Raw genomic sequence first — 26,989 nt, forward strand, 5'->3', positions numbered from 1 at the left:
GGCACTTCTTTACACATTTCTCTATCTCTACTCTCTAGTTCCTGTCTGTCAAAATAGTTTTTGATTCATTCCAGTAGAATTAGAATGGGGTATAAAGAAGTAATTGAAGGCTTGAGAAAATATTCAATCTGCCTTTTCACTTTAAAAGGCTCGGTACCTGCTGGAGAAATGCATGACAATTAAGCATCATATGACAGTTGAGTATAAAGTCTCTTATATCTCTTTGAAAGTGCTGTAGAAATGAAGGATACCTAAAGCAACAAAACTCCTTGGTGGCTACAATGATAGTGTGTGTAATGTAAACAATTTTCAAAATGTTCTATTTGGATGTTGCTTTGATGGTGGAACTAAGTGAGGACATTAGGCTTCCTCCCCTGAAGGACAGAATTGAACCAGATGGTTTTTCACCACAATGAATGGAAGTTGAAATAACCCAGGGAATTAAAGGCTGGTGAGCCGAGCCTCAGTGTTTGCAAAGCTATTGGAGAGGATTCTTTGGGATAGGATTTACTCTCATTTGGTATGGCCTAATTTGGGACCGGCAGCATGGCTTTGTCCATGGCAGGTCATGTCTTAAAATTTTGATTGAGTTGTTAAGATTGAAGAGGTGACAAAGGTAATCGATGAGGGTAGGGCAATGGATGTTGTCTACATGGATAAGAAATTGATGAAGTCCCTCAGGGTATGCAGAACCAGAAGATTAAGACCTGGCGGCTGCACAGCCAGACACAGATCCGGCAGGCCATGGCCTGTAGGGGGGGAAAGCTGCCGAGCCGGTCCCTGCTCATACCCCGAAGACCAGAGACTGGAGAGAAGGGAACCGGCGACGACAGATGCGAGGGGCAATGCCGGTAGGAGAGTGAACTGACCTTCCGCGTCCTCAAGGTCGGCTGCGGGAGGCACTCCCAAGGCACAAAGGTGGACAGACAAGGAGAGGAACGTCACTTCGCTGGACAATCCAGACGTCCAAGGAAGGCAACGGCTAGAGGCTCTGCAGCAGCTTGGGGCTTGCCTGGAGCGGGCACTGGTTATAAGAGATAGAGCGCAGTCAGAACTTTGAAATTGGAACCAAAACCTGGCACCTCCTGCATGTGGTCTCAGAAGACATTTTGCTAATCGGGGATTGTGCTTAGGTATGACAGTATTTTACTGACCTGTATACAAAAAAAATGTCTGTGCATTTGCATGTGACACTAAAGCACCATTGACCATTGAAGATACATAGGATCCACAGTGACTTGATCGATTGGACTCTGAACTGCCTTTCTCATAGAAGGCAGAGGGCAGTTGTGAAAGGATGTTATTCTGGCTGAACGTCTGTGACCAGTGGTGTTCTTCAGGGATCTGTGCAGAGGTCTCTGCTGTTTGTTACTTATAAATAAGTAACTTGGATGTAAATATAGGCAGGTTGGTTAGTAAAGCTTGCAGACAATACAAAAATTGGCGATGTTGCAGACAGCAAGGAGGTCCATTGCAACTTAGTCAGTCTGTTGCTGCAACTGGGTGAGCGGAACATGGAGATCTGCAGGACCTGGCTGTTCACATTGCACCACATCACACAATATATGGCCTCCTGGAAGGCATGCAGAATAATTGACCAGCAAACAGAAGGAGGAAGCCTGAGATTTCCCCAAGTGGAACTGCTGGTAATTCAAGTGATGGGAGCACTCCCAAGACACGGCACCTTCTCTCTGAGGGAATGCCATTACTTTGGCAGCAGCCCTGGAAAAAACTTCCCTAGAAATTCTGCATGGAGAAATTCAGCTGTTTCCGCATCTTCTGTTGTCAATTACTGACTCAGTGACCTCTCAACTTGACTCTTTGCATGAGTTTCCTGTAAATATGGTAATTCATTTTACTAAAAAGATGGGAGTCATTCATTCTGTAAATGTACCAATTTGTTCAAATTGATTATATAATGAGATTAATCTTGTAAATAGCATTTTTATTTAAGTGAGCATATGCATTAAATATTTACAGTCTTGTTAATATATTTTGAATTCCATAAAATATGGAATAATTATTAACTTTGTTGAATTCCCAGTGGAGAGATTCCCACTTGATGTCTGTCTGGTCAAAACCTTAGGATTATGCACTGTCTTGTCCTGTTTACTTGTCACACTCTGGCTACAAATCAGAGCTCAACTAAAGAAGAGTTTGTAGTTCTTGCTGTATTTTTGGTGGGATTTGGAGCGTTTTCTTTTATTTCCTTTGTTTTTTTGAAAATCAGTTAATCACATTTATTAAAACTGTCAGTCGTTTGAAACAGGCCTGTTTGTTACTGTTGTGTCAAACATGGTGGGGAGCCACATGTATATTTCTCAAAAAGCAGACTGAGCAAATTACACACCACAAGACAGCTACCTCCACCTGTATGTACATGTGGATCCATATTAAACATCAACAAGCAACCGGGAGGAACTTAGTGGGTTGAGCAGCTTCTGTGGGAGGGGATAGAATTGAACAGTTTTCTGGGTTGAAACTCTGCCACAGGACTAAGAGTACAGGGAGGACAGCCAATATAAAGTGAGAGGTGGAGTAGTGGGCAAGAGATAAGTGAAAGGTGGATGCAGTTGAGGAGAGGTTGGTTGGCAGACAGTCAGGTGGGAGGGGAAGGGTGGAGAAAGCAACAGAATGTGGGAGGGGATGCGAAAACAACAAAGGATGCAGATGATGGAATCTGATAAGTAGAGGAAGTATGGAACAAAATAAGGGAGGGGCGGCAGACTGGTCAGAAGAGGGGGGGGGGGGGGGGGAGGGAGAGTGGAACCAGGGGGAGGATTGAATGGTTACTCGGTAGATGGAATACGAGATAGAAACTGGGTGCTAGGTGATCCAGCAGTGGGAGGAGAGAAAAATTGACACAGGTTGTGTGGTTAATGGTATCAATACTGTCGAATTGTAGACTATTCGGGCAGAATGGGGCACCGTTCTTTGAAATCTCTGTCTAGCCTCAAACAGGCAGTGCAGGAGGCAAAGTTCAGGTCAGTGTAGGAATCTTCCCCATCTCACCTCTTTCTGTAGGGCTCACCCACTCCATGACTGCCTGGTTTGCTCATCTCTCCCCTTCAAACATAGATTTAACACCTGTCCCTACACCTCTCTTCACCAGCATCCAGGACCTTCTGGTTGAGACAGATATTGACCTGCACATCCAGCAACCTCGTTACTCTCGATGTGGACTCTTCTACATCGGTGAGACCAAGTGCAGACCAGTTGACTGCTTTGCAAAACACCTGTGCTCTGCCCACCTGGAACTCCCCTTTCATTTCACACATTGACTTGTCCACCCTCGGCCTCCTCCATTGCCAGGGTGAGGCCAAATCAAACAAGCAGAGCACCATCTCCTACTCCGCCTGGGTTGTCGTCTACCCAATGGCACAAAAAGCAAATTCTCCAGTTTCCGAAGAAGGGTTTCGACCCAAAATGTCACCTATTCCTTTTCTCCAGAGATGCTGCATCCTTTGTACTTGAGGAATTCACTCAATCCAAGCAGCCTCCTTTTTACTCACCAGTCTTAATATCCCATCATCCAAGGTTCCCGAATCCTGCCAGCCTTTCCTTCACTCTAACAGTAATATCCTGGTCCTGAACTTTCCCTATTTCACTGGTGAGACCTCGTCATTACTGACCAGGTTATTGGTGAGCAAGTACTGCTTGGTAGTATTGTTGACAACACTTTCCTGATGATTGAGCGTGGACTGATTCAACAGTCGTGAACTTCATTTGATTCATCCTGCATTTTGTGAGCAGGACTTACCTGGGCAATTTCCCACAGTCAGGTGTTGACACTGTGCTGGAGCAACTTGCCTAGTGTCGCAGCCATTTCTGGAGCTCCAGTTCTGCAGGTGGGATGTGCCCTGGTCCCATGGTTTTGCCAGTGTTCATAACGTCATGGATCCAGAAAGTCACACAGAAAAGGAGCAGGCCCTTTAGAACCCATCTGCACTAATTCTATTTAACAGCACTTGATCTGTAGCCTTCTCTGGTTTGATGATTCAAGGGCTGGTTAAGATATTTAAGGATGTGAGAGTACCTGCTTCAACCATCCTTTTTGGATTTCACAGAATCTTTGGGGATAAAAGGTCTTCCTCAGATCCCTTTGAATCCGTTTCCTACATCAAGGCTTTGTTTCTTGTTGGAGGAAAAGTGCCTGCCATGGAGCCTGTTCTTCCCATTGGGGTCTGTGCCACTACTGGTGATGAGTGGATAATGCAAGTTGGCAGGGTGTTGATCTGATCCTTTGATTGTGAAATCACTTGGTTCATTTCACTACCAGCAGCTTTTGCCACTGGGCACACAGTTGTGTTGCAGTTTCACTACGCTGGCACATCATCTTTAGCATCATTGTAATGCCACTTAGACAATGGACGATATCCTGCGAAGCCAGGACTGTCTATGGGTAGACAGTGGTAAAGAAGACGTATGGTGTGCTTGCCTTCAATTGGTCAAGGCATTTAAAAGACATTTCGACAGTTACATGGATAGGAAGGGTTTGGACAGATACAGACCAGATGCAGACAAATGGGACTAACTGAGGGGAGCACAGACAAATTGCATTGAAAGGCCTGTTTCTGCGCTGTATTACACAGACTGTCTGAACAATAGCTATCCCACCCTTCACCAAATCAGCTGTCAACCTAACATCTAAATGGCTAGCCAATTATTAAGAATTGGCTGCAGCCACAGCCATTTCCAGGTCAGCTGTCAGCAACTCGTGATTCCCATCAGTCAAGTATCCGCCAATCATCCTGGCTGCAGCCCACAGCTGTCAACTTTCCACAAGCCGACCAGCCGAGCTCGTGACAGGGGACTATAATGCGAGGGAGCAGACAGACGTTTCTGTGGCTAACAAGACTTCCATTTGGTTTGTTGCCTCCACGGTGCCAAGGTCAGAGATGTCTCAGAGCAGCTGCAGGGCATTCCCGAAAGGGGATGGTGGAACACGTTGCAACAAACAAAACAGGTAGAGCAGGAAGGTTCTGCAAAATGTATTTCAGAAATTCTTCAATCTTCTACCTAATAGGACCTCCAAGGTTGTAATCCCTGGAATACTACCTGTGCCATGTATTAGTGAATATTAAAATAGGATACGTCAAATAAATGCAAAGCTACAGGGATAAGTGCAGAAAGGCTTTAGAGATTTGGATCACTGGGACTGCCTCTGGGAAAGGCGGGATCTGTACAAGCAGGACAGGCTGTATCTAAATGAGTAAGGACAAATCAAACAAACCTTGGGCACGGTGGCTCAGCAGTAGAGTTGCTGCCTTACAGTGCCAGAGACCCTGGTTCGATCCTGACTACGGGTGCTATCTGCACGGAGTTTTTACGTTCTCCCCGTGACCGCATGGGTTTTCCCCGGGTGCTCCAGTTTCCTCCCACACTCCCAAGACGTACAGGTTTGTAGGTTAATTGGCTTCGGTAAAGTTGTAAATTGTCCCTAGTGTGTGTATGATAGGGCTAATGTGCGGGGATCGCTGGTCGGCACGGACTCCGGGGGGGGGGGCTGAAGGGCCTGTTTCGCGCTGTATCCCTAAACTAAACTAGTGCCCCTCAGCCTTCACAGATTCAATGACATTGGACCTTAGCTCAATATTAAGGTTATTAATAACGGGGTGGTTAATATCTTGCAATTAGGTAATCTACGGGATTATCATCAGGAAAATCAATCATCCTCCAGCGCCAGGGAGAGCGAGAGCAAAAGCAGAGAAAATCAACTCCAAGATTACCATCAGTGAAATGAGTGACCCAGGACATTCATGTGAGAGATGAGTAGACAGTGGCCAATCACAGGCAAACCAGTAACACTGGGATCTTCCTTCTCAATCTGTAAATTTACTGTGGACTCCAGACACAACTCCAGGCACAGTTGCTGCCTTACAGCGCCAGAGACTCAGGTTCAATCCTGACTAGGGATGCTGTCTGTACGGAGTTTGCACATTCTCCCTGTGACCATGTGGGATCCCCCCTCCCGAGTGCTTCAGTTTTCACCCGCACTCCAAAGACGTACATGTTTGCAGGCTGGGATAAAGTTGGTAAATTGTCCCTAGTGTGTAGGACTACTGTTAGCGTAGGGGGAAAATCGCGTGGTCTCAGTGGGTCAAAAAGCCAGTTTCCGCGCTTTATCTCTAAAGTAAACTAGTGCGCGCTTGCTCCACCAGATACGCCAGAGTACAGTGAAAATCATGAGTATCAGAGGGTAATTTAATTCTTTGCAAACAGCTGGAATATTATGTCTAATGAGACATTTGAACCTCCAGTTAGTGTACAGTAACACCGTCAGGCAAGTCCTAGTGAACCAAAAAAGGAAATGAGGAGGAAGCTGAAACAGGAAGTACGTTGGATCCTTTGGCATTTCCACAGTTCATAAGGCTGATCTGGGAACGATGTCTAGTGGTTGCAGCCAGCTTCAGTCTGGTGTGATTCAATGGTTCCTCTTGCAGTGGCAGAGGGGCTGGCTTCTGTGCAATACGCTATGTACACGGGGCCCAGGCGTTAAGACAATCTCTTGCATGTCAGTCAAAGCCAGCTGCAAACTCTTGCAGATTCCAGATGCAAGCCCAGAGTGATCAAAGAACTCAATACCATCACCTACAAAAAAGAATTTTTGGTTAAAACAGGTTCAGGATAAGCATATCTCACTTTCACCTCTTTTTTTGACAAGTCTTTCACAGGAAAAATATGACATAGAACCCACAAGGAAGAAACAGGCAGTTTGGCCCAACTCAATGCTGGTTTTGATGCACAATGACCTGCCTCATAACTCGGGTCAATTGCGATCTTCATTGTCTACTTGCCCCCTCTTCTTGCCAGGAATCGCAGGGATCGATGGAATCAATGAATTGCAAGCGAGTCACACCAAGGAATTTTGTGAATCCCGAGATTGGTCAATGGGACTGCAAGTCTGAACTCAGATTACAAAGGCATTACTCCTAGGCTCTCTGCTCTGTGGAGATACCATCTCTGGTTCATCCTTTGCTCATCACCAGCCAGAGCTTTGAACGTCAGAGAATATCAGCCAATTTTCCCTCATCTCTTCTGACAGTGCCTCAGCAATTTCACTCCAGCAATTTATCACTTAAAGCAACTTTGCATTTGCCACCATATAATCTTACTGGAACTATTGCAGCATGAGGGGAAACTTTTGAGCCCCATCACTAGTGCACCCACCATCTCTGCTGTCACCTCTATTGGAACTGTAGGATGCAGGCTATCAAGTCCAGTGCGATTTATCTGGCTGTGTTTCCCTACAATTTCTTCAACAATGGGCAAGTTTCTTGCTGTCATTCAGCACTTCATTCTCTTCCTACTAATTTTATAAAATGTTTGAAGGCGGATACAAAGTCAAATTTGCATGCCTCATTAATTTCTAGGTTAACTAGGCTGAGAGAGCATTAGCTTGAAAGGAGAGATAGAATTCTGCTCTACTTTTATTTCTTGATGAAATGCACACTCATTGAGAATTCTGATTCCGAAATATTTCTGTAAATGCTTTCCATTAAGGTTAGGGCCGAGTCATAACAACTCTGCAAAACTTTTACCCTGATTTCCCAATCTACCGCTGAAAGCGCAGATGCCAAAAATCTGAAATTAAATCGAAACCCTGAAACCCTCAGCATCTGGGAGAGAAAAACAACGTTAATGTTTCAGGCTGATGACCTTTATGATCATCTGAAACACTAACTCTGTTTCTCTCTCCACACTTGCTGCCTGACCTGCTGTGTGTCTCCACCATTTTCTGTTTTACTCACGACCTAACATCTGGAGCCAGCCTCATTGCTCCATAAGTCTTACTGAAGTTGTAGATTATAACTAAGAATTGTCTGTGGAAATCGCCACAACATTCTGTCACACCGCAATTGAAACGGCTATTTAAAATTAATAATTTTTTTTAAATGATTATTTTCTCGAGAAGTTGGACCAAAATCCTTGCAAGGAGTTTTGCCTCAGACATCAGAGATTTTAAGCTCATCAATCATGGGATGGGAACCTGGCAGGAGTTTCGAAAAGGAGAGAAGTAAAATGGTAGATAGACACACAATGCTGGAGTACCTCAGCGGGTCAGGCAGCATCTTGGGAGAGAAGGAATAGGTGACGTTTCGGGTTGAGACCCTTCTTCAGACTGATGTCAGGGGAGGGGGCGGGACACAGATAGGATGTAGTCGGAGACAGGAAGACTAGTGGGAGAACTGGGAAGGGGGAGGGGATATAGAGGGAAAGCAGAGACTATCTGAAGTTAGAGAAGTCAATGTTCATTCTGCTGGGGTGTAAACTATTCAAGCGAAATATGAGGTGCTTTGCCTCCAATTTGCACTGGGCCTCACTCTGACAATGGAGGAGGCCCAGGACAGAAAGGTCATATTGAGAATGGGAGGGGGAGATGAAGTACTGAGCCACCGGGAGATCAGGTTGGTTAAGACGGACTGAGCGGAGGTGTTCAGCGAAACGATCGCCGAGCCTGCGCTTGGTCTTGCCGATGTAGAGAAGTTGAAAATGGTACGTGGCATATAGACATGGCAAATGTGTTTGGAATGGGAGAAGAAACAATGTTTGGAATAAAGGAAGCACAAGTTTGACAGCGCGTAAGTGCAAGAAATAAGATAAACTAGTGCAAGTAGTCCAAGAAATAAGATAAAATGGAGGTTAATGGCAGACATGATATCATGAAAATGGTCATAAATAAATGATCATAAATAAGAATAGCAAGTCAAAGTTTATGGCTAAAGGGTTTTCAGACAAAATGTGTAAGATGGAGCTGCAGATGCTGGTTTAAACTGAAAATAGACGCAAAAAGCTAGAGTAACTCAGCGGGACAGGCAGCAGCTCTGGAGAGAAGGAATGGGTGACGTTTTGGGTCAAGACCCTTCTTCAGACTGGTTAGGGACAAGGGAAATGGGAGATAAACGGCGATGTAGAGAGATAAAGAACAATAAATGAAAGATATGCAAAAAAGCAAGAATGATAAAGGAAATAGGCCATTGTAAGCTGTTTGTAGGGTGAAAATGAGAAGCTAGTGCGACTTGGGTGGGGGAGGGAAGGAGAGAGAGGGAATGCCGGGGCTACCTGAAGTGAGAGAAATCAATATCAAATCCTGGGCTGTAAGCTGCCCAAGCGAAATATGAGATGCTGTTCCTCCAACTTGCGTTTAGCCTCACTCTGAGAATGGAGGAGTGAGAGGACAGAAAGGTCTGTGTAGGAATGGGAAGGAGAATTAAAGTGTCCAGCAACCGGGAGATCAGATTGGTTCATGTGGGCTGAGCGAAGGTGTTCCGCGAAATGATCGTTCAGTCTGCGTTTGGTCTCGGCGATGTATAAGAGTCCACATCTTACAAAGTGAATTTGTAAGTATAAACTTCTATAAACACAAGCAGTCAGGGGAAGTATGTAGGCCAGAGTCTGAAAAGTACAAAAATAACAAGGCAATGACAGTGAGAGTTTGAATGATCCTTAAATAAACCAAGAGAGAAGAGAAGCATGCAGAGAGATTTTTTTTTGAACAGTTAATTAAGTATCAGTTGTAAAGTAATAATATAGTGAATTGCTCACATCTATGAATACTAACAGTAGTGCACACAAGACAACATCCAAAACCTATTAGATGCAAGTATATAATCCACTAGTTTCATCTAAATATGCTGATACGTATTGTTCAATCCCTTATAACCAATAGCAAAACCAGAAAGGTGCCATTACACATCTTCTTGTCAAGTGGAAATTTCATATCAAACGTAATATTACTTTACCTCTTTTTACGAATGATTAGTTAGGTTTCAACTGGCAGCTGGGCTTCAATGTCTACTCGACAAATTGGACACTTCTTACTGGTGGCTAACCACTGGTCCACACAAATCTGGTGGAAGAGATGCATACAAGGGAGACGCCTGGAATAAACGATAAACAGTGTTTTGATTGGCCAGGTACTTCAATATCCATTGCTATTTGTGTCATCTTAATAGTTAAACATTAGGTCATTAGACTTTCAATTGTGGGTAGAGGTACTTTATCTCACAAGGATTTTTTTATCTGATAATGCATCACATTGCGCTGTGATAAAGACATGGAAGCACAAGTAATAGTGTGATCCTAGCACCTTCTCCACTGCACAATACCTTCCTGCAACTAATACCCCTAAAATCCAATGACTCAGCCTCTGCTCTCCTGATTGTCCAGAATGACACATCCTTTTTATGAAAACTCAATTCCTGGTTTATAAACACCCAACCAGAGGATATATTTCTGTCTGAAGAAGGGTCCCGACCCGAAACGTTACCATCTTTTTTCTCCAGAGATGTTGCCTGACCTGCTGAATTACTCCAGCATTTTGTGTCTATCTTCGGTATGAAGATTCCAGTTCCTTTCTACACATACATTTCTTTGACCAGCTCTGATTGTCTTCCCAACCTGCTATTCCGAACACATATGTGTTCTTATTTCCGATTTCCAGCATCAGCAACTTTAATTCCTCTTTTATTCCCAGCCAGTGGGAGTATCATTCCTGCATTTAGGCCTAAAAAAAGTTTTAACGAGATCACCTTGCGCTCATCTAAATTTGAGCATTGCTCCCCAAAACAAGACTTCAGATGCTGGAATCTAGAACAAAAAATGGACGGTGCTTTTGTTCTGCACCTTCTCCCCTTGCTCAACAAACCCTACCATTCCAGCATCAATTGGTGAACAGAACAGGTACTCATAACACAGGTACATCCTCCTTTGGATTATGAAACCAGACCCGTGCACAATATCACAGGTGCGGTCTCACCAGGATCATATATAACTGCAGCAGGATGTTATTACTCTTGAACTCAAATCTTCTGGCAATTACTATTGTTTGCCTTCCTATTTCGCAGTTAACCGTAGGGCCCTGGGAAGTGTTGGAGAGCGGGGGGGGGGGGGGGGGGAGGGCGGAAGTAGGAGTACAAATACATAGTACCTTGAAAGTAGCATCGCAGGTAGATAGGGTGGTGAAGGCGGCTTTTGGCAATCAGTCAGAAAACTGAATGTAGAAGTTGGGACATTACGTTACAGATTACAAGACGTGGGGCAACACTTGGGAGTATTATGTTCAGTTTTTGTTACCCTACGATAGGAAATATGCCATGGCCCTCTCATGGGAGATCAGTCAGAAGATACAAGTAAAAGGTATCCCTGCTGACTTTGTAGATTGGATTCAAAACTGGCTTGCCCATTGAAGACAGAAGGTAACGGTGGAAGAGTATTATTCTGACTGGTTGAAAATATGGGCAGAGAAACAGAAGATGGAGTTTAATCCTGACAAGTGAAGTGTTGCAATGTAAGAGGTCAAACGTAAGGGGCAAATATATAGTCAATGGCCAGACTCTTAAAAACGTTGATGTTGAGAGATTTGGGGATTTAAGTATATAGCTCCCTCAAAATAGCAACACAAGTGGTGGTAAAGAAGGTATACTTCATCGATTGAGGTGTAGAGTATAGAAATTGTCAAGTCATGATGCAGCTGCATAAAACCTTGAGATTTTGCACCTTTACCACAATCCACAGGACTGGGATATTAGATTGCAATTCAAACAACATACGTATTGGCAATCTGAACAAACTACAATTCTTCTGTGCTTCCTCACCGAACATCTTCTCCTTCCTCCAATGGTGACAGACAGATTGTACATTTTTCCTCAACCTCCAGGGCTTCTTTCCCATCTTCATTTGTCTCTAGTGTCCTCTGAAATGCAATTGAAATTAGTTACGAGAAATATAGACAAACCTGGATTTAACCATTTCCGTGCCTCCCACACAAGTGCTTTGAGACTCTGCTTAGGGCAGGTGATCAGGCCAAAGACCAAATAGTTACTCTGCTCACTACCCATTTCCTAATTCAGTAATATAAACAACACTTCAATTGGCAGCACTGAATCTCTTATGGTAATACAGAGACTGTTGTGACAGAAAAACTCACCTTTTCATACTTGTGCAGGAAAGTGTACCTCTCAATTGTGTTTTGCGTCGCTCCATGGTTTAAATCGCTAAATTGATCTTCCAAGTGCAGTAGGTCCTGAAAATTGAAACAAAAAACAACCATGAGCTGCAGTCTTTGCGTAATCAACACATCATGCATTGATCAAACCTGGCACGTTGACAACAATAAAACAATGCTGGTGAAAAAGATGCACACGAGACTGCAGATGCGGGAATCTGTTGCAAAGGAAAAGGGAGAGCAGCTGGAGGAACCCATGTCAGGCAGCATCAGGGGAAGGAAATGAACTGTCGGCGTTTAGGGTCGAAACCCTTCATTTGGACTGAGAATGTAGAGGAAGCGGCTAGTATAATGGGGTGGTGGCAGGAGGAGCTAACAGGTGGATACACACGAGGGGGGTATTTATGAGCAAGTAACAGTTGGGTGGGGATGGAGTTGGCAACAGAGGCTGGGAGGTGGTAAATGGAGAATAAAAAGCTGCAGGTTGTAGAACCCGAGAGAAAGGCGGAGAATGGAATTGAATGAGAGATGGTGTCAGAAGGGAACACCTGAGGAAGGAGAGGGGTGAGCAGAGGGAATCCAGTGCAAGGAGTGCATGGGAGAGAGGGAAAAGAAACAGGATTATGAGGGCGGGGGGGGGGGGGGGGGGGGGGGGAGAGAGATGGCAAAAAGGTTGAAAGAGTACCAGAATAGATAGGTGGAGAGAGAAAAGGACAAAGGTATGGTTTCCCTGAAATTGGAGAATTCAATGTCCATACAGTAGACTACTCTGGTGTAATACAAGATGTGGTTCATCTGGGTTATGCTTAGCCTCACCTTGGCAGTGGAGGAGGACAGACGAGTCATTGTGCGAATTTGAAGGGGAATTAAAATGGCTGGCAATCAGGAGATTCAGATGCCCACAGGTGCTTGACAAAGCCGTCGCTTAGACTGTAGAAGCAAAGAACTGCAGATGCTGGTTTATAAATGATACATATAGTGCTGGAGTAACCTCAGTGGGTCAGGCAGCACCTTGAGAACATGGTAGGTGATGTTTTGAAGGGTCCCAACGCAAAACATCATCGAACCATGTTCTCCAGGGATGCTGCCTGACCCGCTGAGTTACTCCAGCACTTTGTCTTTTTTTTTGTGCTTAGATTGTGACTAATCTCATCGACGTAGAGGAGACCACAGTGAGAGCATTGAATGCAATAGATGAGGTTGGAGAAGGTCAGGTGAATCTCTGCCTCACCTGGAAGGGGCAGTTTTTGTCCCTGGATGGGAGGAGTTGTCGGGACAGGTAGGTCCACCTCCTACTGTTGCAAGGGAAAGTGCCTGGGGAGGGGCAGGGATGAGCAAATCAGAGAGCAACAGAGTGGTCCCTACAGTGAACAGAAAGGGATGGGGAGGGGACGATGTGAGTGTTGGTGGGATCCCACCACAGCTGGCAGATATGTCGAATGGTGTGCAGAGGCTGGTCGGGTGAAAGGCAAGAACTAAGGGAACTCAACCCATTCTGTCTGAGCGAAGGTGAGGCGAGTGAAGTGTGTGATTTAAAGATACGGATGAGGGCTTGGTCAACCATAGTTTGGGGGGGGGGGGTGGGGGGGCTACGTTCCTTGAAAAATGAAATTTCAGTTGTCCAGGAGTAGGAAGTAGGAGTAGATCTCCTGAGATGGAGATAGTGATCGGAAAAGGGGAGAGAGTTGTCAGAAATGGTCCAATGGCCTGCGGGTTAGAGCGGGCAGATAATCAGCTCTGGTGGGGAGTTAAACCTCCAGGCCAAGAGCTTGACGATATGATCTGCACGTTGTGTAAATGTATTTCCAACAAATGTCTTTACCTGATATCCCCTGTGCACCATGACGTGACTTTGCATCCCTCGCAGTCCATGCTGGGGAAAGACTTGCAGGTGAGGGTGAATGAAAATATCCGGTATTACCTGGTATGGCAGAAGCGAAGTTACTGCACAGTTCTCTATGATTTCACAGTATTATATCCAAACACACTAAACATTCATCCACAACTTAAAAAAGACTCAGAGGGTACAGCTTGCAGTTTTCATCACCAGCCTTTGGATAAAGATTGAGACAATTCATTAAGATGCAACCAGCTGAGAGAAAATACACCGTTCTTAAATTAAATCAACTGTGCAGGAAGAGTATCTAGATGTTGCTTCTAACCTACTTCATCGTGCACCTGGAGCTGTGGATGGACACCTTATGGAGAGATCACTATGCTAAGGAATTGTGGTTAGCATGGTTTGTGAGCTGGTCTCCCCAAGATTATTGACTATGATGGGTGACCACCGGGTGTAGCTATAGGCATAGGCAGTCTATTGCGACTAACTAATAGCATTAACAGTCGGGCTATTATAGATCAGGAAGGCAAATTGAATCAAGCCAGAGGACATAGGCTTCCCATCTATATTCATTGAGAAGGACATTGTGCTTGCAGGATTCAAGGAAGGGAACAACGAAAAATAGAATCTGTTGATTAAAGAATTATGAGATGTCTAAATGGGTTTAAAGATGCATAAATCTCTAGGGCCTGCTGAGATCTATCTCAGGTTATTAAGGGAGGTAAGGAAAGAGACAGCTCGGGCCCTGATTGAGTTTTAAATCCTTGATGGCTGTAGGGGAGGTGCTAGATGCAAATATGGTACCTTTATTCAGGTAGAGCAGCAAGAATAAGCTTGGTAACGTCAATAATAAGAAAGTTATTGGGAAAAGTACATTGCAAGGATCAATCAAAGTGAATCATCATAACTTTATTGGGAGAGAGAGACCCAATCCGTGCAATTTGATTCAATTTTTCGAAGTGCTACCACAATATGTGAACAAGGACATTCAGGTTCATGAGGTTCAATGTTCAGTAAGCCCTTGGACAAGGTCCCTCGAGAAAGACAGGTCCAAATGGTTAGTCATGGAAACCAGGACGTGGGTAAACAGGATCAAAAATTGGTTGGTTTGGGGAGAAAGAGGGTAATGGTGGAGGATTGTTTTTGTGATTGGAAGCTTGATCAAAGCTAGGAACCTTATGGTTAGAAGATTTGAATATAAATGCAGAAGATATGACTAGCAAGTTTGAAGTTGATATCGCACTGTTGTTGGTGAGGATAGTCTTAAATTACAGGAGGATATTAATCAAGGGATATTGATCAATGTGCTGAACAAGGGCAGATGAATGAAATGCATGTTGATGCAATGTGGGAACAATATATGTGGGACAATATCATGAATGTTAGGACACAGTGAGAAACAGAGGTGGCAGCACGTGGAGCATACAAGATAAATACAGCTGTACAAAACATTTGTTGGGACATGGGTGGAGTGCTGCGTACAATTATGGTCACCACACTAGAGGAAGGATTGGATTGTACTGGAAAGGGTGGGAAGAGGATTCACCAGGATATTGTGTAGGATGGTGTGCTTCACTTATCAGGAGACAAGGATAGAATTGGTTGGTTTTCCTTGAAGTAGACAAGGCAATGGATAGAAAAAAGTTACAAATTGCAGGTGTAATTCAACAGGTCAGGCAGCATCTTTGGAGGACACTTCGGGTCGGGACCCTTCTTCAGATCTGAAACATCCGGAACCAACCTGAAATGTCACCGATCCATGTTCTCCAGAGAAACATAGAAGCATAGCTAAGGGAGATAATAGGAAGCTCTTCTTACTATAGAAATATTTAAATCTAGAGAACATAGGTTCATGGTAAGGGTGACTTAGTTCAGAGCGTTTCCAGGAAGACATTTATCATTAAGAGGATGGTTGGAATCATAAATCATGCCGAAGAGGGTGGTGAAGCATTTGAAACACCAAGGAAAAACCAGGCTTTGGCTCAAGTGCTGGTAAATGGAATTAGTGTGGATGGGTGACTGATATTTTCTTCAGCCACCCGGCGTGGACAACAAAGCCTGAAGTGCCTGTTTCTGCACTGCGTTGAAGAAAATGTCTCCAACAACACTCTTCCTGGGAGCTCTGTACTTGCAAGACTGTGCGTCAACTAATGGGACTGCAGTTATCAACAGCAGACTTGCTTTCCATTCCCAGATCAAATCAATTTTAGCCGTTTGAGTATAAAATCCCCAAGAAGCATGGAATGATTTTAATTCTACTTTCTGTGAACCACCTGAACAAATGAAATAACTCCGGTGAAAATATGTAGATACAAGATCTGTTGTGTGTTTCCTATGATGCAGGAAGTTTATGAATGAGGAGACCACACAGCTCCATCAGTGACTGACCAAAAACAGTGACTTCAGTCGCTTACAGCTGTCACTCTCCTTTAGTTTATGGCTGAGGTGCATCTTAAAGGCAGGAAGGATTTTGACCACCACCACTTTGAAGCAGAAAGATCCAGACTCCGACTGTTCTTTGGGTGAAAAGATTATATTCACCAACTCCCCTCTAATCGTTCAACAAACTAGCCAAGTTGGTTTCTGACAGAGGGAAATAGGTTCCTCATGTTTAAATACTCTCATCATTGTCCATCCCAATAAAAAAATTCCCATCAGATCCTTTATACTGAAGTAAACTTCCCCCAGTCGAGTAATTTCTCTCCAGAACTCCAGAAGTTTGATTTCCTAGTTAGATTTAGCTCTTAGGGCTAAAGTAATCAAGGGATATGGGGAAAAAGCAAGAACGGGATATTGATTTTAGATGATCAGCCATAATCATATTGAATGATACCATTCTTAAGTGGTGTCAGTGACTCTGCTTACACCACTCTCTCCAGCAATGTATTCCAGATATATCCCACTCTGTAGATGGCAAAGCTCCCTCTCAGACGATTGATGGTCAGTGTGGACTTTGTGGACAGAAGAGCCCACTTTCTTTTTGAACCGAGTCATACAGTGTGGAAACAGACCCTTCTGCCCAACTTGCCCACGCCGACCAACATGTCCCATCTGCACTGCACTGGTCCCACCTGCCGGCATTTGGCCCATATCCCTCCAAATCTAACCTATCCATGTACCTGTCCAAAATGTTTCTTAAACTTTGTGATTGTGCCTGATAGCAGCTGGAGGACATAGATGAGGCATTAATTAAATATTACTCATTTGTATTCACTATGGTGAAGAATTGGGAGCTGGAGAAATTTAGGGTAGAATTTAAGAATAAATCATTTTAAAAAGGAAGTAGACATGAATGTGGGTAAATCCCCAGTGGTTCTGATCTCTGGTCACAGGCGAGGCACCAGATGATTGGAAGGCAGCAAATTACCTTCAATAAGAGGGACATAGGAATCAGCCAGCCACTTACTGACCGGCGAGTTGGAAAAGAAATGAGCACGAAATTAATCTGCTCTGGGGAAAAAAACAAGAATTGTCATCGGAGGAAAAATCTAATCTGGCTAACACTAGTGTTTTCTCCAAATCAGTATCTGCGCTAATAAATCTGGTTTGGTCGATCAGGTTGCAAGACGAGCTGAGCAATGGCAGATTAAATTTATTCACCCAGAGGGATATTGGTGAAATGCAGGCAAATAGAAGTAGCATACGTGGGCATCTTGATCAGCAGTGATATGATGGGCTGAAAGGCCCGTTTCTGAAGTGACCTGCTCAATCTTCTGGACAAAAGCTTTTTGTGGTGTTGTGCCGAAGGGCCTAATTCCGTGCTGTTCGACACTATGACCCAGAGGGTGGCTGAAATGTGAAATGTGAAACCTGTGGTAGATAGAGGCAGGTAAACCTACAGCATTAGAAATATTTTGGTCAGCACTTGAAACAAGAAGACATTGAAGGCTAGGGACCAAGTGCTGGAAAGGTATGAACAGTTACTTGGTGGTCAAAATGGATATAGCGGATTGAAGAGCCATTTTCCATGGTTCACAAAGTTTTGTGAAAAGGGGATACTACCGAGAACAATGTTTAAGAGCAATGGCTGGGCCATGGCTGTTAGCCTGTCGCCAGCCTGGTTAAATATTGATGGAGGATTCTTACTCTAAAACCCTGTTTTAAGAAAGGAGGGAGAGAAAAGAGAGGAAACTACTGACCTGTTAGCTCTGACATCGGCAAATGGGAAAATGCTAGAACCTATAATAAAGGATATTGTATCAAGATACTTGGAAAATAGTCACCATGAATTTACGGTAGGGAAATCACATTTGACTAATGTACTGGCGTAATTCTCAGGATGGATCTCATGGGGAACATTTAAATGTGGTGTATTTGGGCTTTTTGGAAGGATTTTGATGATGATCATTGTTGGGATCCCACTGTCCAGGGGTATCCAAAAGCTGTCAGGTTGAGGTGGGGTCCACAGATCACAATGACAACACCCTCATCTGCAGGTTTGATGATGGCAGTTTGGGTAATATCGATTTCAATGGGAGCTAGATGTCCTTCAATGCAAGTCACTGAAGGACTCACCAAGATGTTGCCCGTAATGGAGCGCTGTAGTTACAAGGAGCAATTGGAAATGTTTATTCTCACTGGAACATAGGAGGCTGTATGGTGACCTAACAAGTTTATAAAATTACAAGGGGCATAGATAGTCCCAACCTTTTCTCCCAGAGCAGGGGAGTCTGAAACTAGCAGGCAGGCTTAAAGTGAAAAGGGAGAAATTTAAAGTAGATCTGAGTAGGTTTTTCCATAAACTTATCCAAAGTGGTTATCTGGAATAAGCTGCCAGAGGAGATGGTGGAGCAGATACAATTAGGTGTTTAGACTTGTTTATGAAGAGGAAAGGTTTAGAGGAATGCAGGCCTAATCTGTCTCTGTGCTCTCTGATTCAGTGATTCTATAAATGGGGCCCAGGTAATATCAGAAATACTCAATAAGATCTGTCTCCTTCTCTAAATAAAGGACTATTGCCACAGAAAGATTGAAGAACCAGTACAAAAAAATCTTTGAGGCTTGACGTTTGCATGAAGGAGGTGGCCCCTAATTGAGGAGTAAAGGACCCGAGGCACAGTTTGAAAAAAGAAACTTCTACATTCAGAGGGTGATGAATCTTTGTAATTTCCTATCGAAATGGAAGCTTGAGCATTCACTTCACTCAAAGCAGAGTCAACAGATGTTTGAATATTATAATAATTAAGGGATATGGAGATAGGGCATGAAAATTATGCTAAGGTCCAATATCCGATGACCTAGTTCAATGTGGAGGAGGCTCTACGAGTTGTACAGCTCACACCAGATTCAATATCCTTAAAATTAAAATTCTTCATTGATGAAGCCATTATAGAATATTGGGATCACACACCCTCACATCCCTGATTGCAAGTCCAAATCCATCAACCTCAAAACTGAAATAAGACTTGAATATCCCAACCCACCACCCACGTGTTAGGTCCAAACCAAGAGATCCACTTTCCATTCTTCCCCCCTCTCCTGTTCCGAGGCATCCAAGAATGTGTTTTTCTGACTTATCCAACAGGCTCATTACATACATCTCCAGTTACGCACTACCGTTACATAAAATTTCAAAAGTAATGCAATCCACTTTTTAAAAAGTAGTCAGTTGCCAAATAATGAGACACTGAATTGAGAGAAGGTAATGTGTATTAGCATTCAAAACAAACCTATTTTAAAAGGATAGAGGAAGTTGTCATGTGTATAGTTCAAATTAAACACCCAGTAAACATAAATACCACCTTCAGGGTTTTCACATCTTACCATCGGAACAGAAGGTGCTGCCATAGAGACCAGGTGCAGCCTGGGTGGTACTAACTGGTATCGGTGCAGGTGAACGTGACCTGAATGGTACTGTGGGAAATTTGATGTCACCCTTTCTTCCCTGTGAACACGCACACAAAAAGATCAGTAACTCTTCCGACAGAAGCAGCTTTCACCACACGTTCTCCTGGGGAAACGCACAAAAGTAAATTCGTGGACTAATATTCCGGAAGCCTGGACTAGCAAACTGGAGATCAGACTTCAAATCCCACCTTTGTGGAATTTAAATTTGATTAACAACCTAACATTAAGAACGACAGGTATGACCAACAATGACCACTACACTGTTGCTCTGGTGGTGGTCTGGAGCCACACACAGGCGAGCAGATTTTCTCCGCCAGGATATTTTTAAAAAATAATTCTGTGATGTGCGTCAAGGTTGAGGGAACATGCAATCAATTTGTCATAGCGAAAGGCTGAAACTTTTGCACATTTTGTGACTATCCTGTAATTTAGAAATACAGCACAGAAACCGGCCCTTCGGCCCAGCATGCCAAACGCCGATCACCATGTACACTAGCTTACACGCACCAGACACAATTTTACAGTTTACCGAAGCCAATTAACCTACAAACCTGTACATCTTTGGAGGGTGGGACAAAACCGGAGCACCCGGAGAAGACTCACGCGGTCACAGCGAGAACGTACAAACTCTGTACAGACAGCACCTGTGGTCAGGATCGAACCCGGATCTCTGGTGTTGTCAGGCAGCAACTCTACCGCTGCACCACTGTGTCTCCCAAGGGAGGATATACTGAGTTCTCTCAACAATCCAAAGGGCCAGTTTCTGTGCTGTTTAGCTCGAAGACTAGGCGAGCCAAACATCTTGATTTATTCACAAAATGCTGGAGTAACTCAGCAGGTCAGGCAGCATCTCGGGAGAGAAGCAATGGGTGACATTTCGGGTCGAGACCCTTCTTCAGACTGAAGAAGGGTCTCGACCCGAAACGTCACCCATTCCTTCTCTCCCGAGATGCTGCCTGACCTGCTGAGTTACTCCAGCATTTTGTGAATAAATCGATTTGTACCAGCATCTGCAGTTATTTTCTTATAGAGCCAAACATCTTACCTGACGGTCTCCATCCAATGATTTCTTTGGATCTCAGGGCCTCTTTGCTGGTACACTGAACACTGTTGTTGCTGCTGGTACTGGTACACGGAGCACTGTTGTTGCTGTTGGTACACAGAGCACTGTTGTTGCTGCTGTGGTGGGGTACTGGGAGGTACCAACGGTGTGTTCATCAGCACAGGAGTGGCCGCCAAGGGCGGCTGTTGAAATGGTACCAAATGTAGAGGTGGCACGGTCTGATGAGAAGTTGGCAGAGTTGGAAGCTGTTGGGAAGCATTGGGCCTGTATGTGGTCAAGAGCCCATGTTGCATGCGACCATGATACGATGGCACAGGCCGGGCAATGGGGTAACTGGTTGATCTGGCAGGCTGGCAGGACTGGCTTGCTGCCTGAGTAGAGGGTGTGGGACGAGATAAAGCACTTGAAAATGCAGAGTCTGTAAAGAGGCAAAAAAGAAAAATCAGGTTTAGAGTGATACTGGAGAATCAATTCAGTGGTTACATGACAGATGAAAGACTGCCTAATCTAGTTGGTAACACTATCAGCCATAAGCTACAGAAAGCTCAAACGACACGTGATCTGGCTGCCAGAGGTTTTGCCATCTTCAGTACAATACAGTCTTCGAGACCAAAATTATGCTGATTCTGCTCAATAGCACCACTCCCAATGAGGCACAGTAGAAAACTACACCGGTCGTTTCAAAGAAGGACCCAACCATATTTTTTTCCGCTCAAAAGTCATACAAAACTTTATCAGGGATAACCATACATTTACGCCACATTACTCATCACAAGACCATTGGCATGAATAAAATATTAGACAGATTTACGCTGAATTACAGTGCAGAATTGGGAAATTAAATTTGTGCTTCCAATTATAACCCACACATCTTTAGCCAACAACCTTCGGCTGGCCTTACAAGTGTAACCTTCCCCGCTCTCATCCAGCATTTCTCTTTAAATGCAGCTGACTATGACCTGCACCGTCCCAATGGGCTCCACATTCTCACAACTTTCTCAGTAACGAAACTTCTCCTGAATTTCTAACTGGCCTCATTATTGACCAACTTGTATGTTATGACCCTTAGTTTTAAACTGTCCCTTAAGCAGATACATGACTTGTATGTTCACTCCATAAAATCCCGGCTTCATTTTAAGGATATTGATGAAATTCCTAGTTTTTCTAAAATGATGGTTATCACATCTCAGTTCTTGTATCATTGTCACTCAGGATACGGTGTCCACATAATCAAGCGTGACCCTCTGTTATTCTTCTATCAAACCTAGTCGTGTCAACTGGAATGCAGCTGAGTGAAACCTGAACTTCATTAGCCGGCTTACTTCACGTACCTTGTAGAGTAAAAAATAAATTGAATGCTTCAATAATTGCCCAGCATTTATTACGCCCCAGTCTTTATTTGCATCTTTTGTCAACCTGCCATTGCTAAGATCTTCACTTCTCTTCTCATACTTCATTCAGTTGTGGTTTGTATCTAACCCTGATCTCCATGGATTTTAACATTTAGTTTTTCCTCTAACTTTATTCTGTTTCCATGCCAGTAAATAAAAGTTGTTCCATCCTTTTCCTTTGTGTATTTCTGAGTCTTTACCTGTCTAAGCCCCATTCATTTCACTTCAGCTTTATAGCATTTTTTAAAAAAGAATTCGTGCCTTCAATTATCCTGTAAATCTCATTATTTTTCCCCAATGATATTTGCATTCCCATGTAGACCTCTCTCTAATTTTTTCCTTCAAGATCTGTTTTTTTTTTTGTTTGGTCATGATGTATCTGTATCTTCCTTGAATTTTGTCTCGGTAAAGTTGGTTGGGAGACCAATGGAAGATGGTGGAGGTGAAGAAAGTGACCAGCTCACTTTCACTTTAAGAAAATAAGATGTGAGGTGAAGGAGCAAAATCAACCCACAACTTAAGGAACCTATTCCCCTGCCCAATCTCTCCATTACTCTCAAGCAAACAACACAAAGTGCTGGGGTAACTGAGCGGGTCAGCCAGCATCTCTGTAGAACATGAAAAGGAGATGTTTCGGGTTGGGACCCTCCTTCAGCCGGGGGGGGGGGGGTGAATGGGAGGGGGAGGTGGGAGGGAAGAAAGCTGGAAGAGGATCTTCAGAGATGCTGCCTGAGCTGTTGAGTTACTCCAGCACTGTTTTTATTGCTCAAGATTGCAGCATCTAGACTCTTTTATTTACTCTTCATTGCTCTGCAGATGATTCCTCACAGCTCACATTCTATATTCTAATTCTTTAAGTAAAACCCTGACAGAATTCACCTGCAAGAAACAAAGATAAATAATAAAGATACACCCAATGGAAACAGACACATAAATGGGGAACTGGTGAAGTTTGCCATGCCCTTTGTGACTCTGGGATTCAAGCGCACCTGACTGAATTCTTCGAACTTCACTTGGTTGGACGCTAGACTCCTGCCAAGCTGAAATGATACAGGTGGGTGATTGAACTGTGCCGTGCTTGTCTGCACCGGACTGGCTGCCATTACCCTCATTCAGAGGAGAACCGTGAGAGTGCCAAAGGATTGGTGACAAGACAGTCGGTGGCTGGTTTCCATTCACTTCCATCTCCTGGGAACTGTGGGCATGCCATGATGATACCTGGGCACTGCTCTTCTGGGCAGCTTCAACCCCCTCAACATCTTCTGCCGTGTTAGTGAGGTCACATAAAGGAGCCTAAAGTTAAGTTAAGGAAAATAAATCAGCAGAGCTTCTATGAAATAAAATTCAGTCTTGCATCAATACTTAAAATCACAAAAATGAATGTGCATCATAAGTATTTAAGGCCCACATCACCCCCTTGCTTTCCGTTTGGGTTACGCAAGTCCATTCCCAGAGTCATCATCTCCCCATAAATAAATGGCCCGCAATGTTCTAGTAGATCCCTGAACCATACCCAGAAGTGGCAGATTCAGTGATGTCCCAAACTGTAACCATCCTCTGCTAACAAGATCCAATAAGCTAGGGTACAGTTTGATTCCCCTCTATCTCATTGCAGACATTGGATTGCGTCTCTGGAACTTCTGCACTACAATGCTGAGAACTATATTCACTGTATCTTTACCGTTGCTCTACCTCAAGTAGTTGAGTTGGGCTTGATTGTATTTATGTACATTATTACCTGATTTGATTGGATAGCATGCAAAACAAAGCTGTTTGCTGTACCTCACTACACATGGCAATAATAAACCCAAACCCGAGGCCCTCTCTCCATATAAGGAACTGATTTGTTTTTAAGCACAATTTTGGAGAAATACTTATCAGAAGTTCCTGTTTACCCAATAGTTTACACAGTGCACCTTCAGGCATTTTTGAAACCTAAAATACAATTGCAAGGTCCACTTTAATATATGGTGGAAATAAGATGGTTTGGATACAACTCAGGATTCGAAATTCACCACTCTCTCATTCCAGGAAACCACTCAAGACTGACACTCACTTTCACCAGCCAAGGTAGGCGTATGTTTACCTGGTTCTCCTGGTTGGCCGAGGTATCCCCTGCTTGTGGGCTAACACCGCTGAGCATCGATTGCGAATTTCCCTGTTGAACATGCTGGAACCCGAGTGGTGGAAACTGTGGGTAAGGCTGATGTTCCCAGGTCTGGTGGCTTTGATGGTTAAGGAATTGGGAGTGGGAATGGAGATGCTGAGGCTGTGAACACTGGGCTTGATACACCTGGCCCTGGACATGCCCGATATGATACTGCTGGAAGTACGACTGGGCAGGGCGGGATTGGTGAGACACCAGCCTCGTTGATCTGCAGAGACAGCGTTGGGTGCAGCAGGCAGTATATTTTGATGTCCTCTGGTGTTGACAGGATGTTGACATTAAGCTGGTGGTGCTTGAGGTGATAGGCATCTCTCCTGTAAAACAACCAACAATTAATGCAACTCATGCAGATAGCTGCTTTCCCCATCAACAGTCAATCAGCCACAGGTTTCACATGTCCTCAGGAAAAATACTCTTCCCTAAACCACAAGAGTATTTCAGGAAGTACCACAAGAGTATTTCAACAACCTCTCTTCCCCAAACAAAAATGCCAAGTCTCAGTACTTTTCTTGGAAGATCTTGATAATGTGGATGTGAAGAGGATGTTTCTACTAGTGGGAGAAATCTAGAACCAGATGACATGGCCTCAGAATAAAAGGGACTCATCTTTAGATTGGAGATGAGGAGGAATTTCTTTAGCCAGAGGGTGGCAAATCTGTGGAACTCATTGCCACAGACAGCTGTGGAGGCCAAGTCATTTGGGTATTTTTAAAGCAGGGGTTGATAGCCTCTTGATTAATAAGGGCGTTAAAAGTTACAGGGGGAAGACAGGAGAAAGGAAAAAATAGGGAAAAATAGCGGCGCCGTTTGAAATCAAATGACGAAGCAGACTCAATAGGTGTAACGGCCTAATTCTGCTCCTATATCTTGCGTCTGTAAAGTTTAGGGTAGAGGAATGCATGACAAAAGAGGCAAAAAGTTTGTGCTGACAGATGGCTAAGCCTATGCGAGCTTACAGTCTAATCAGCCAACGCCTGATAAAATTGTGATGAGGACCCCATTCCTGCTTCTAATTCACGCAATCTTGCAACATCTTACAGACTTAATGATGCTGGGCGCCGGGGATCAGTGCGGGAGGGGAGGAGGAAACAGACTCACTGCTTTCAAAAGGGAATTGGTTAGACACTAGAGAGAACAACAGGCAGGCCTGGTGTTAGGGGCAAAGGGGTGAATGATCAGCCATGATCACATTGAATGGCGGTGCTGGCTCGAAGGGCCGAATGGCCTACTCCTACACCTATTGTCTATTGGGACAGGAAGAGAACGTTACTGACTGAAGTGCTCTAACAGCACCACCACAGGCAGCGCACATTTGATCGCCACTTCTTCGCAGTGCCAATTCTACACGGTACATGACTAGATGTAGAAGAGTGTTACATGTGGTGATAGTGCAGGATATGAAGTAAAGGTGCACGGGCGAGATGTACAAGTCGAGAGTCAATACACTACCCGAAGTCCTATGGGAAGCCTCCGAGCTGACCGTAGACGTTCGAGTAGCTGTGCTGCTGAAGGATGTCGACAGCAAGTTTGTTGCACTGACGTCGACTGGCAATGAAATTCCCGATGATGCATCTATCGACAAACCTGGCTGCAGGATTTCAGGGCTACTGAGGGAGTCGTCAAGAGGGTGCTCACCCTGTGTAGTCAGAGGATCTGCCACAAAATCAGAGACAAAAAAAAGGGTGAAGAGGCCCGTAGGAATATTTGAACACCTATCCCACATCACACTTTAGACTTTAGAGATACATCACGGAAACAGGACATTCGGCCCACCGAGTCCACACCAACCAGTAGTATAAGAAAATAACTGCAGATGCTGGTACAAATCAAAGGTATTTATTCACAAAATGCTGGAGTAACTCAGGTCAGGCAGCATCTCAGGAGAGAAGGAATGGGCGACGTTTCGGGTCAAGATCCTTCTTCAGACTGATGTCAGGGGGGCGGGACAAAGGAAGGATATAGGTGGAGACAGGAAGATAGAAGGAGATCTGGGAAGGGGAAGAGAGGGACAGAGGAACTATCTAAAGTTGGAGAAGTCAATGTTCATACCACTGGGCTGCAGGCTGCCCAGGCGAAATATGAGGTGCTGTTCCTCCAATTTCCAGTGGGCCTCACTATGGCACTGGAGGAGGCCCATGACAGAACCAGTGATCACCCCGTACACTATCTTACAAATCAGGAACAATTTTATCCAAGCCAATTAACCTACAAACTTGCACGCCCTTAAGTGTAGGAGAAAACCAGCACAGGCGAAACGCCATACAGACAGCACCCATGGGCAGGATCAAACCCAAGTCTCTGGCGCTGTAAGGCAGTAACTCAACTGCTGCCCTACTATGCCACCTTTAAAAATGAATTGTTAACCCCACCCTACCAACAAGGAAATAAAATAGACTGCCCAGCTAAGAATAACCATGAGTTCACACAGGACATTCTTAAAGATTTCCATGAGGTTTGTCATTACGAAAAGCATCAGTCAACCAATATTAAAATATGGAAAATGAAGGCAACGATGCAGTTAAATTACTGAATCAGGAAACCCACAAATTCAGTTAGTGGTCTAGAACCTAAATAGATTGAGGAATTGAGATTACAAAAACAATCATAAAAATGTACATTCTTTGCGCCCGTCATCATCACTGTCTCTTCCCACTGTTCTTCAACATGGGTGTACACTAATGTCCTTCAAAGAGAGAAAACGTGTCCCACTCACTGGGGTGGACAAGATGTTGAC

At 44.2% G+C, this 26,989-nt stretch overlaps 1 protein-coding gene across 3 annotated transcripts in view; it reads right to left on the reverse strand.

Annotated features, from left to right (window-relative positions):
* Positions 1–6,192: 6,192 nt before the first annotated feature.
* The window catches only part of LOC144607295 (uncharacterized), a 40,794-nt gene continuing 19,997 nt past the window's right edge, over positions 6,193–26,989 (reverse strand). For all 3 annotated transcript variants that reach the window (XM_078424030.1, XM_078424031.1, XM_078424032.1), the window contains exons 6-15: positions 25,705–25,908; positions 24,175–24,569; positions 23,078–23,381; positions 20,680–21,115; positions 19,551–19,671; positions 13,770–13,868; positions 11,930–12,025; positions 11,598–11,695; positions 9,744–9,881; positions 6,193–6,591 (exon numbers count right to left, since the gene is read on the reverse strand). In XM_078424030.1, coding sequence (XP_078280156.1) covers positions 9,764–9,881; positions 11,598–11,695; positions 11,930–12,025; positions 13,770–13,868; positions 19,551–19,671; positions 20,680–21,115; positions 23,078–23,381; positions 24,175–24,569; positions 25,705–25,908 — 1,871 coding nt within the window. In that variant the 3' untranslated portion in view covers positions 6,193–6,591; positions 9,744–9,763. The remainder of the gene's footprint in view (positions 6,592–9,743; positions 9,882–11,597; positions 11,696–11,929; positions 12,026–13,769; positions 13,869–19,550; positions 19,672–20,679; positions 21,116–23,077; positions 23,382–24,174; positions 24,570–25,704; positions 25,909–26,989) is intronic.

This window comes from Rhinoraja longicauda, chromosome 28 (assembly GCF_053455715.1).
Source record: "Rhinoraja longicauda isolate Sanriku21f chromosome 28, sRhiLon1.1, whole genome shotgun sequence".
Classification (NCBI taxonomy): domain Eukaryota; kingdom Metazoa; phylum Chordata; class Chondrichthyes; order Rajiformes; family Arhynchobatidae; genus Rhinoraja; species Rhinoraja longicauda.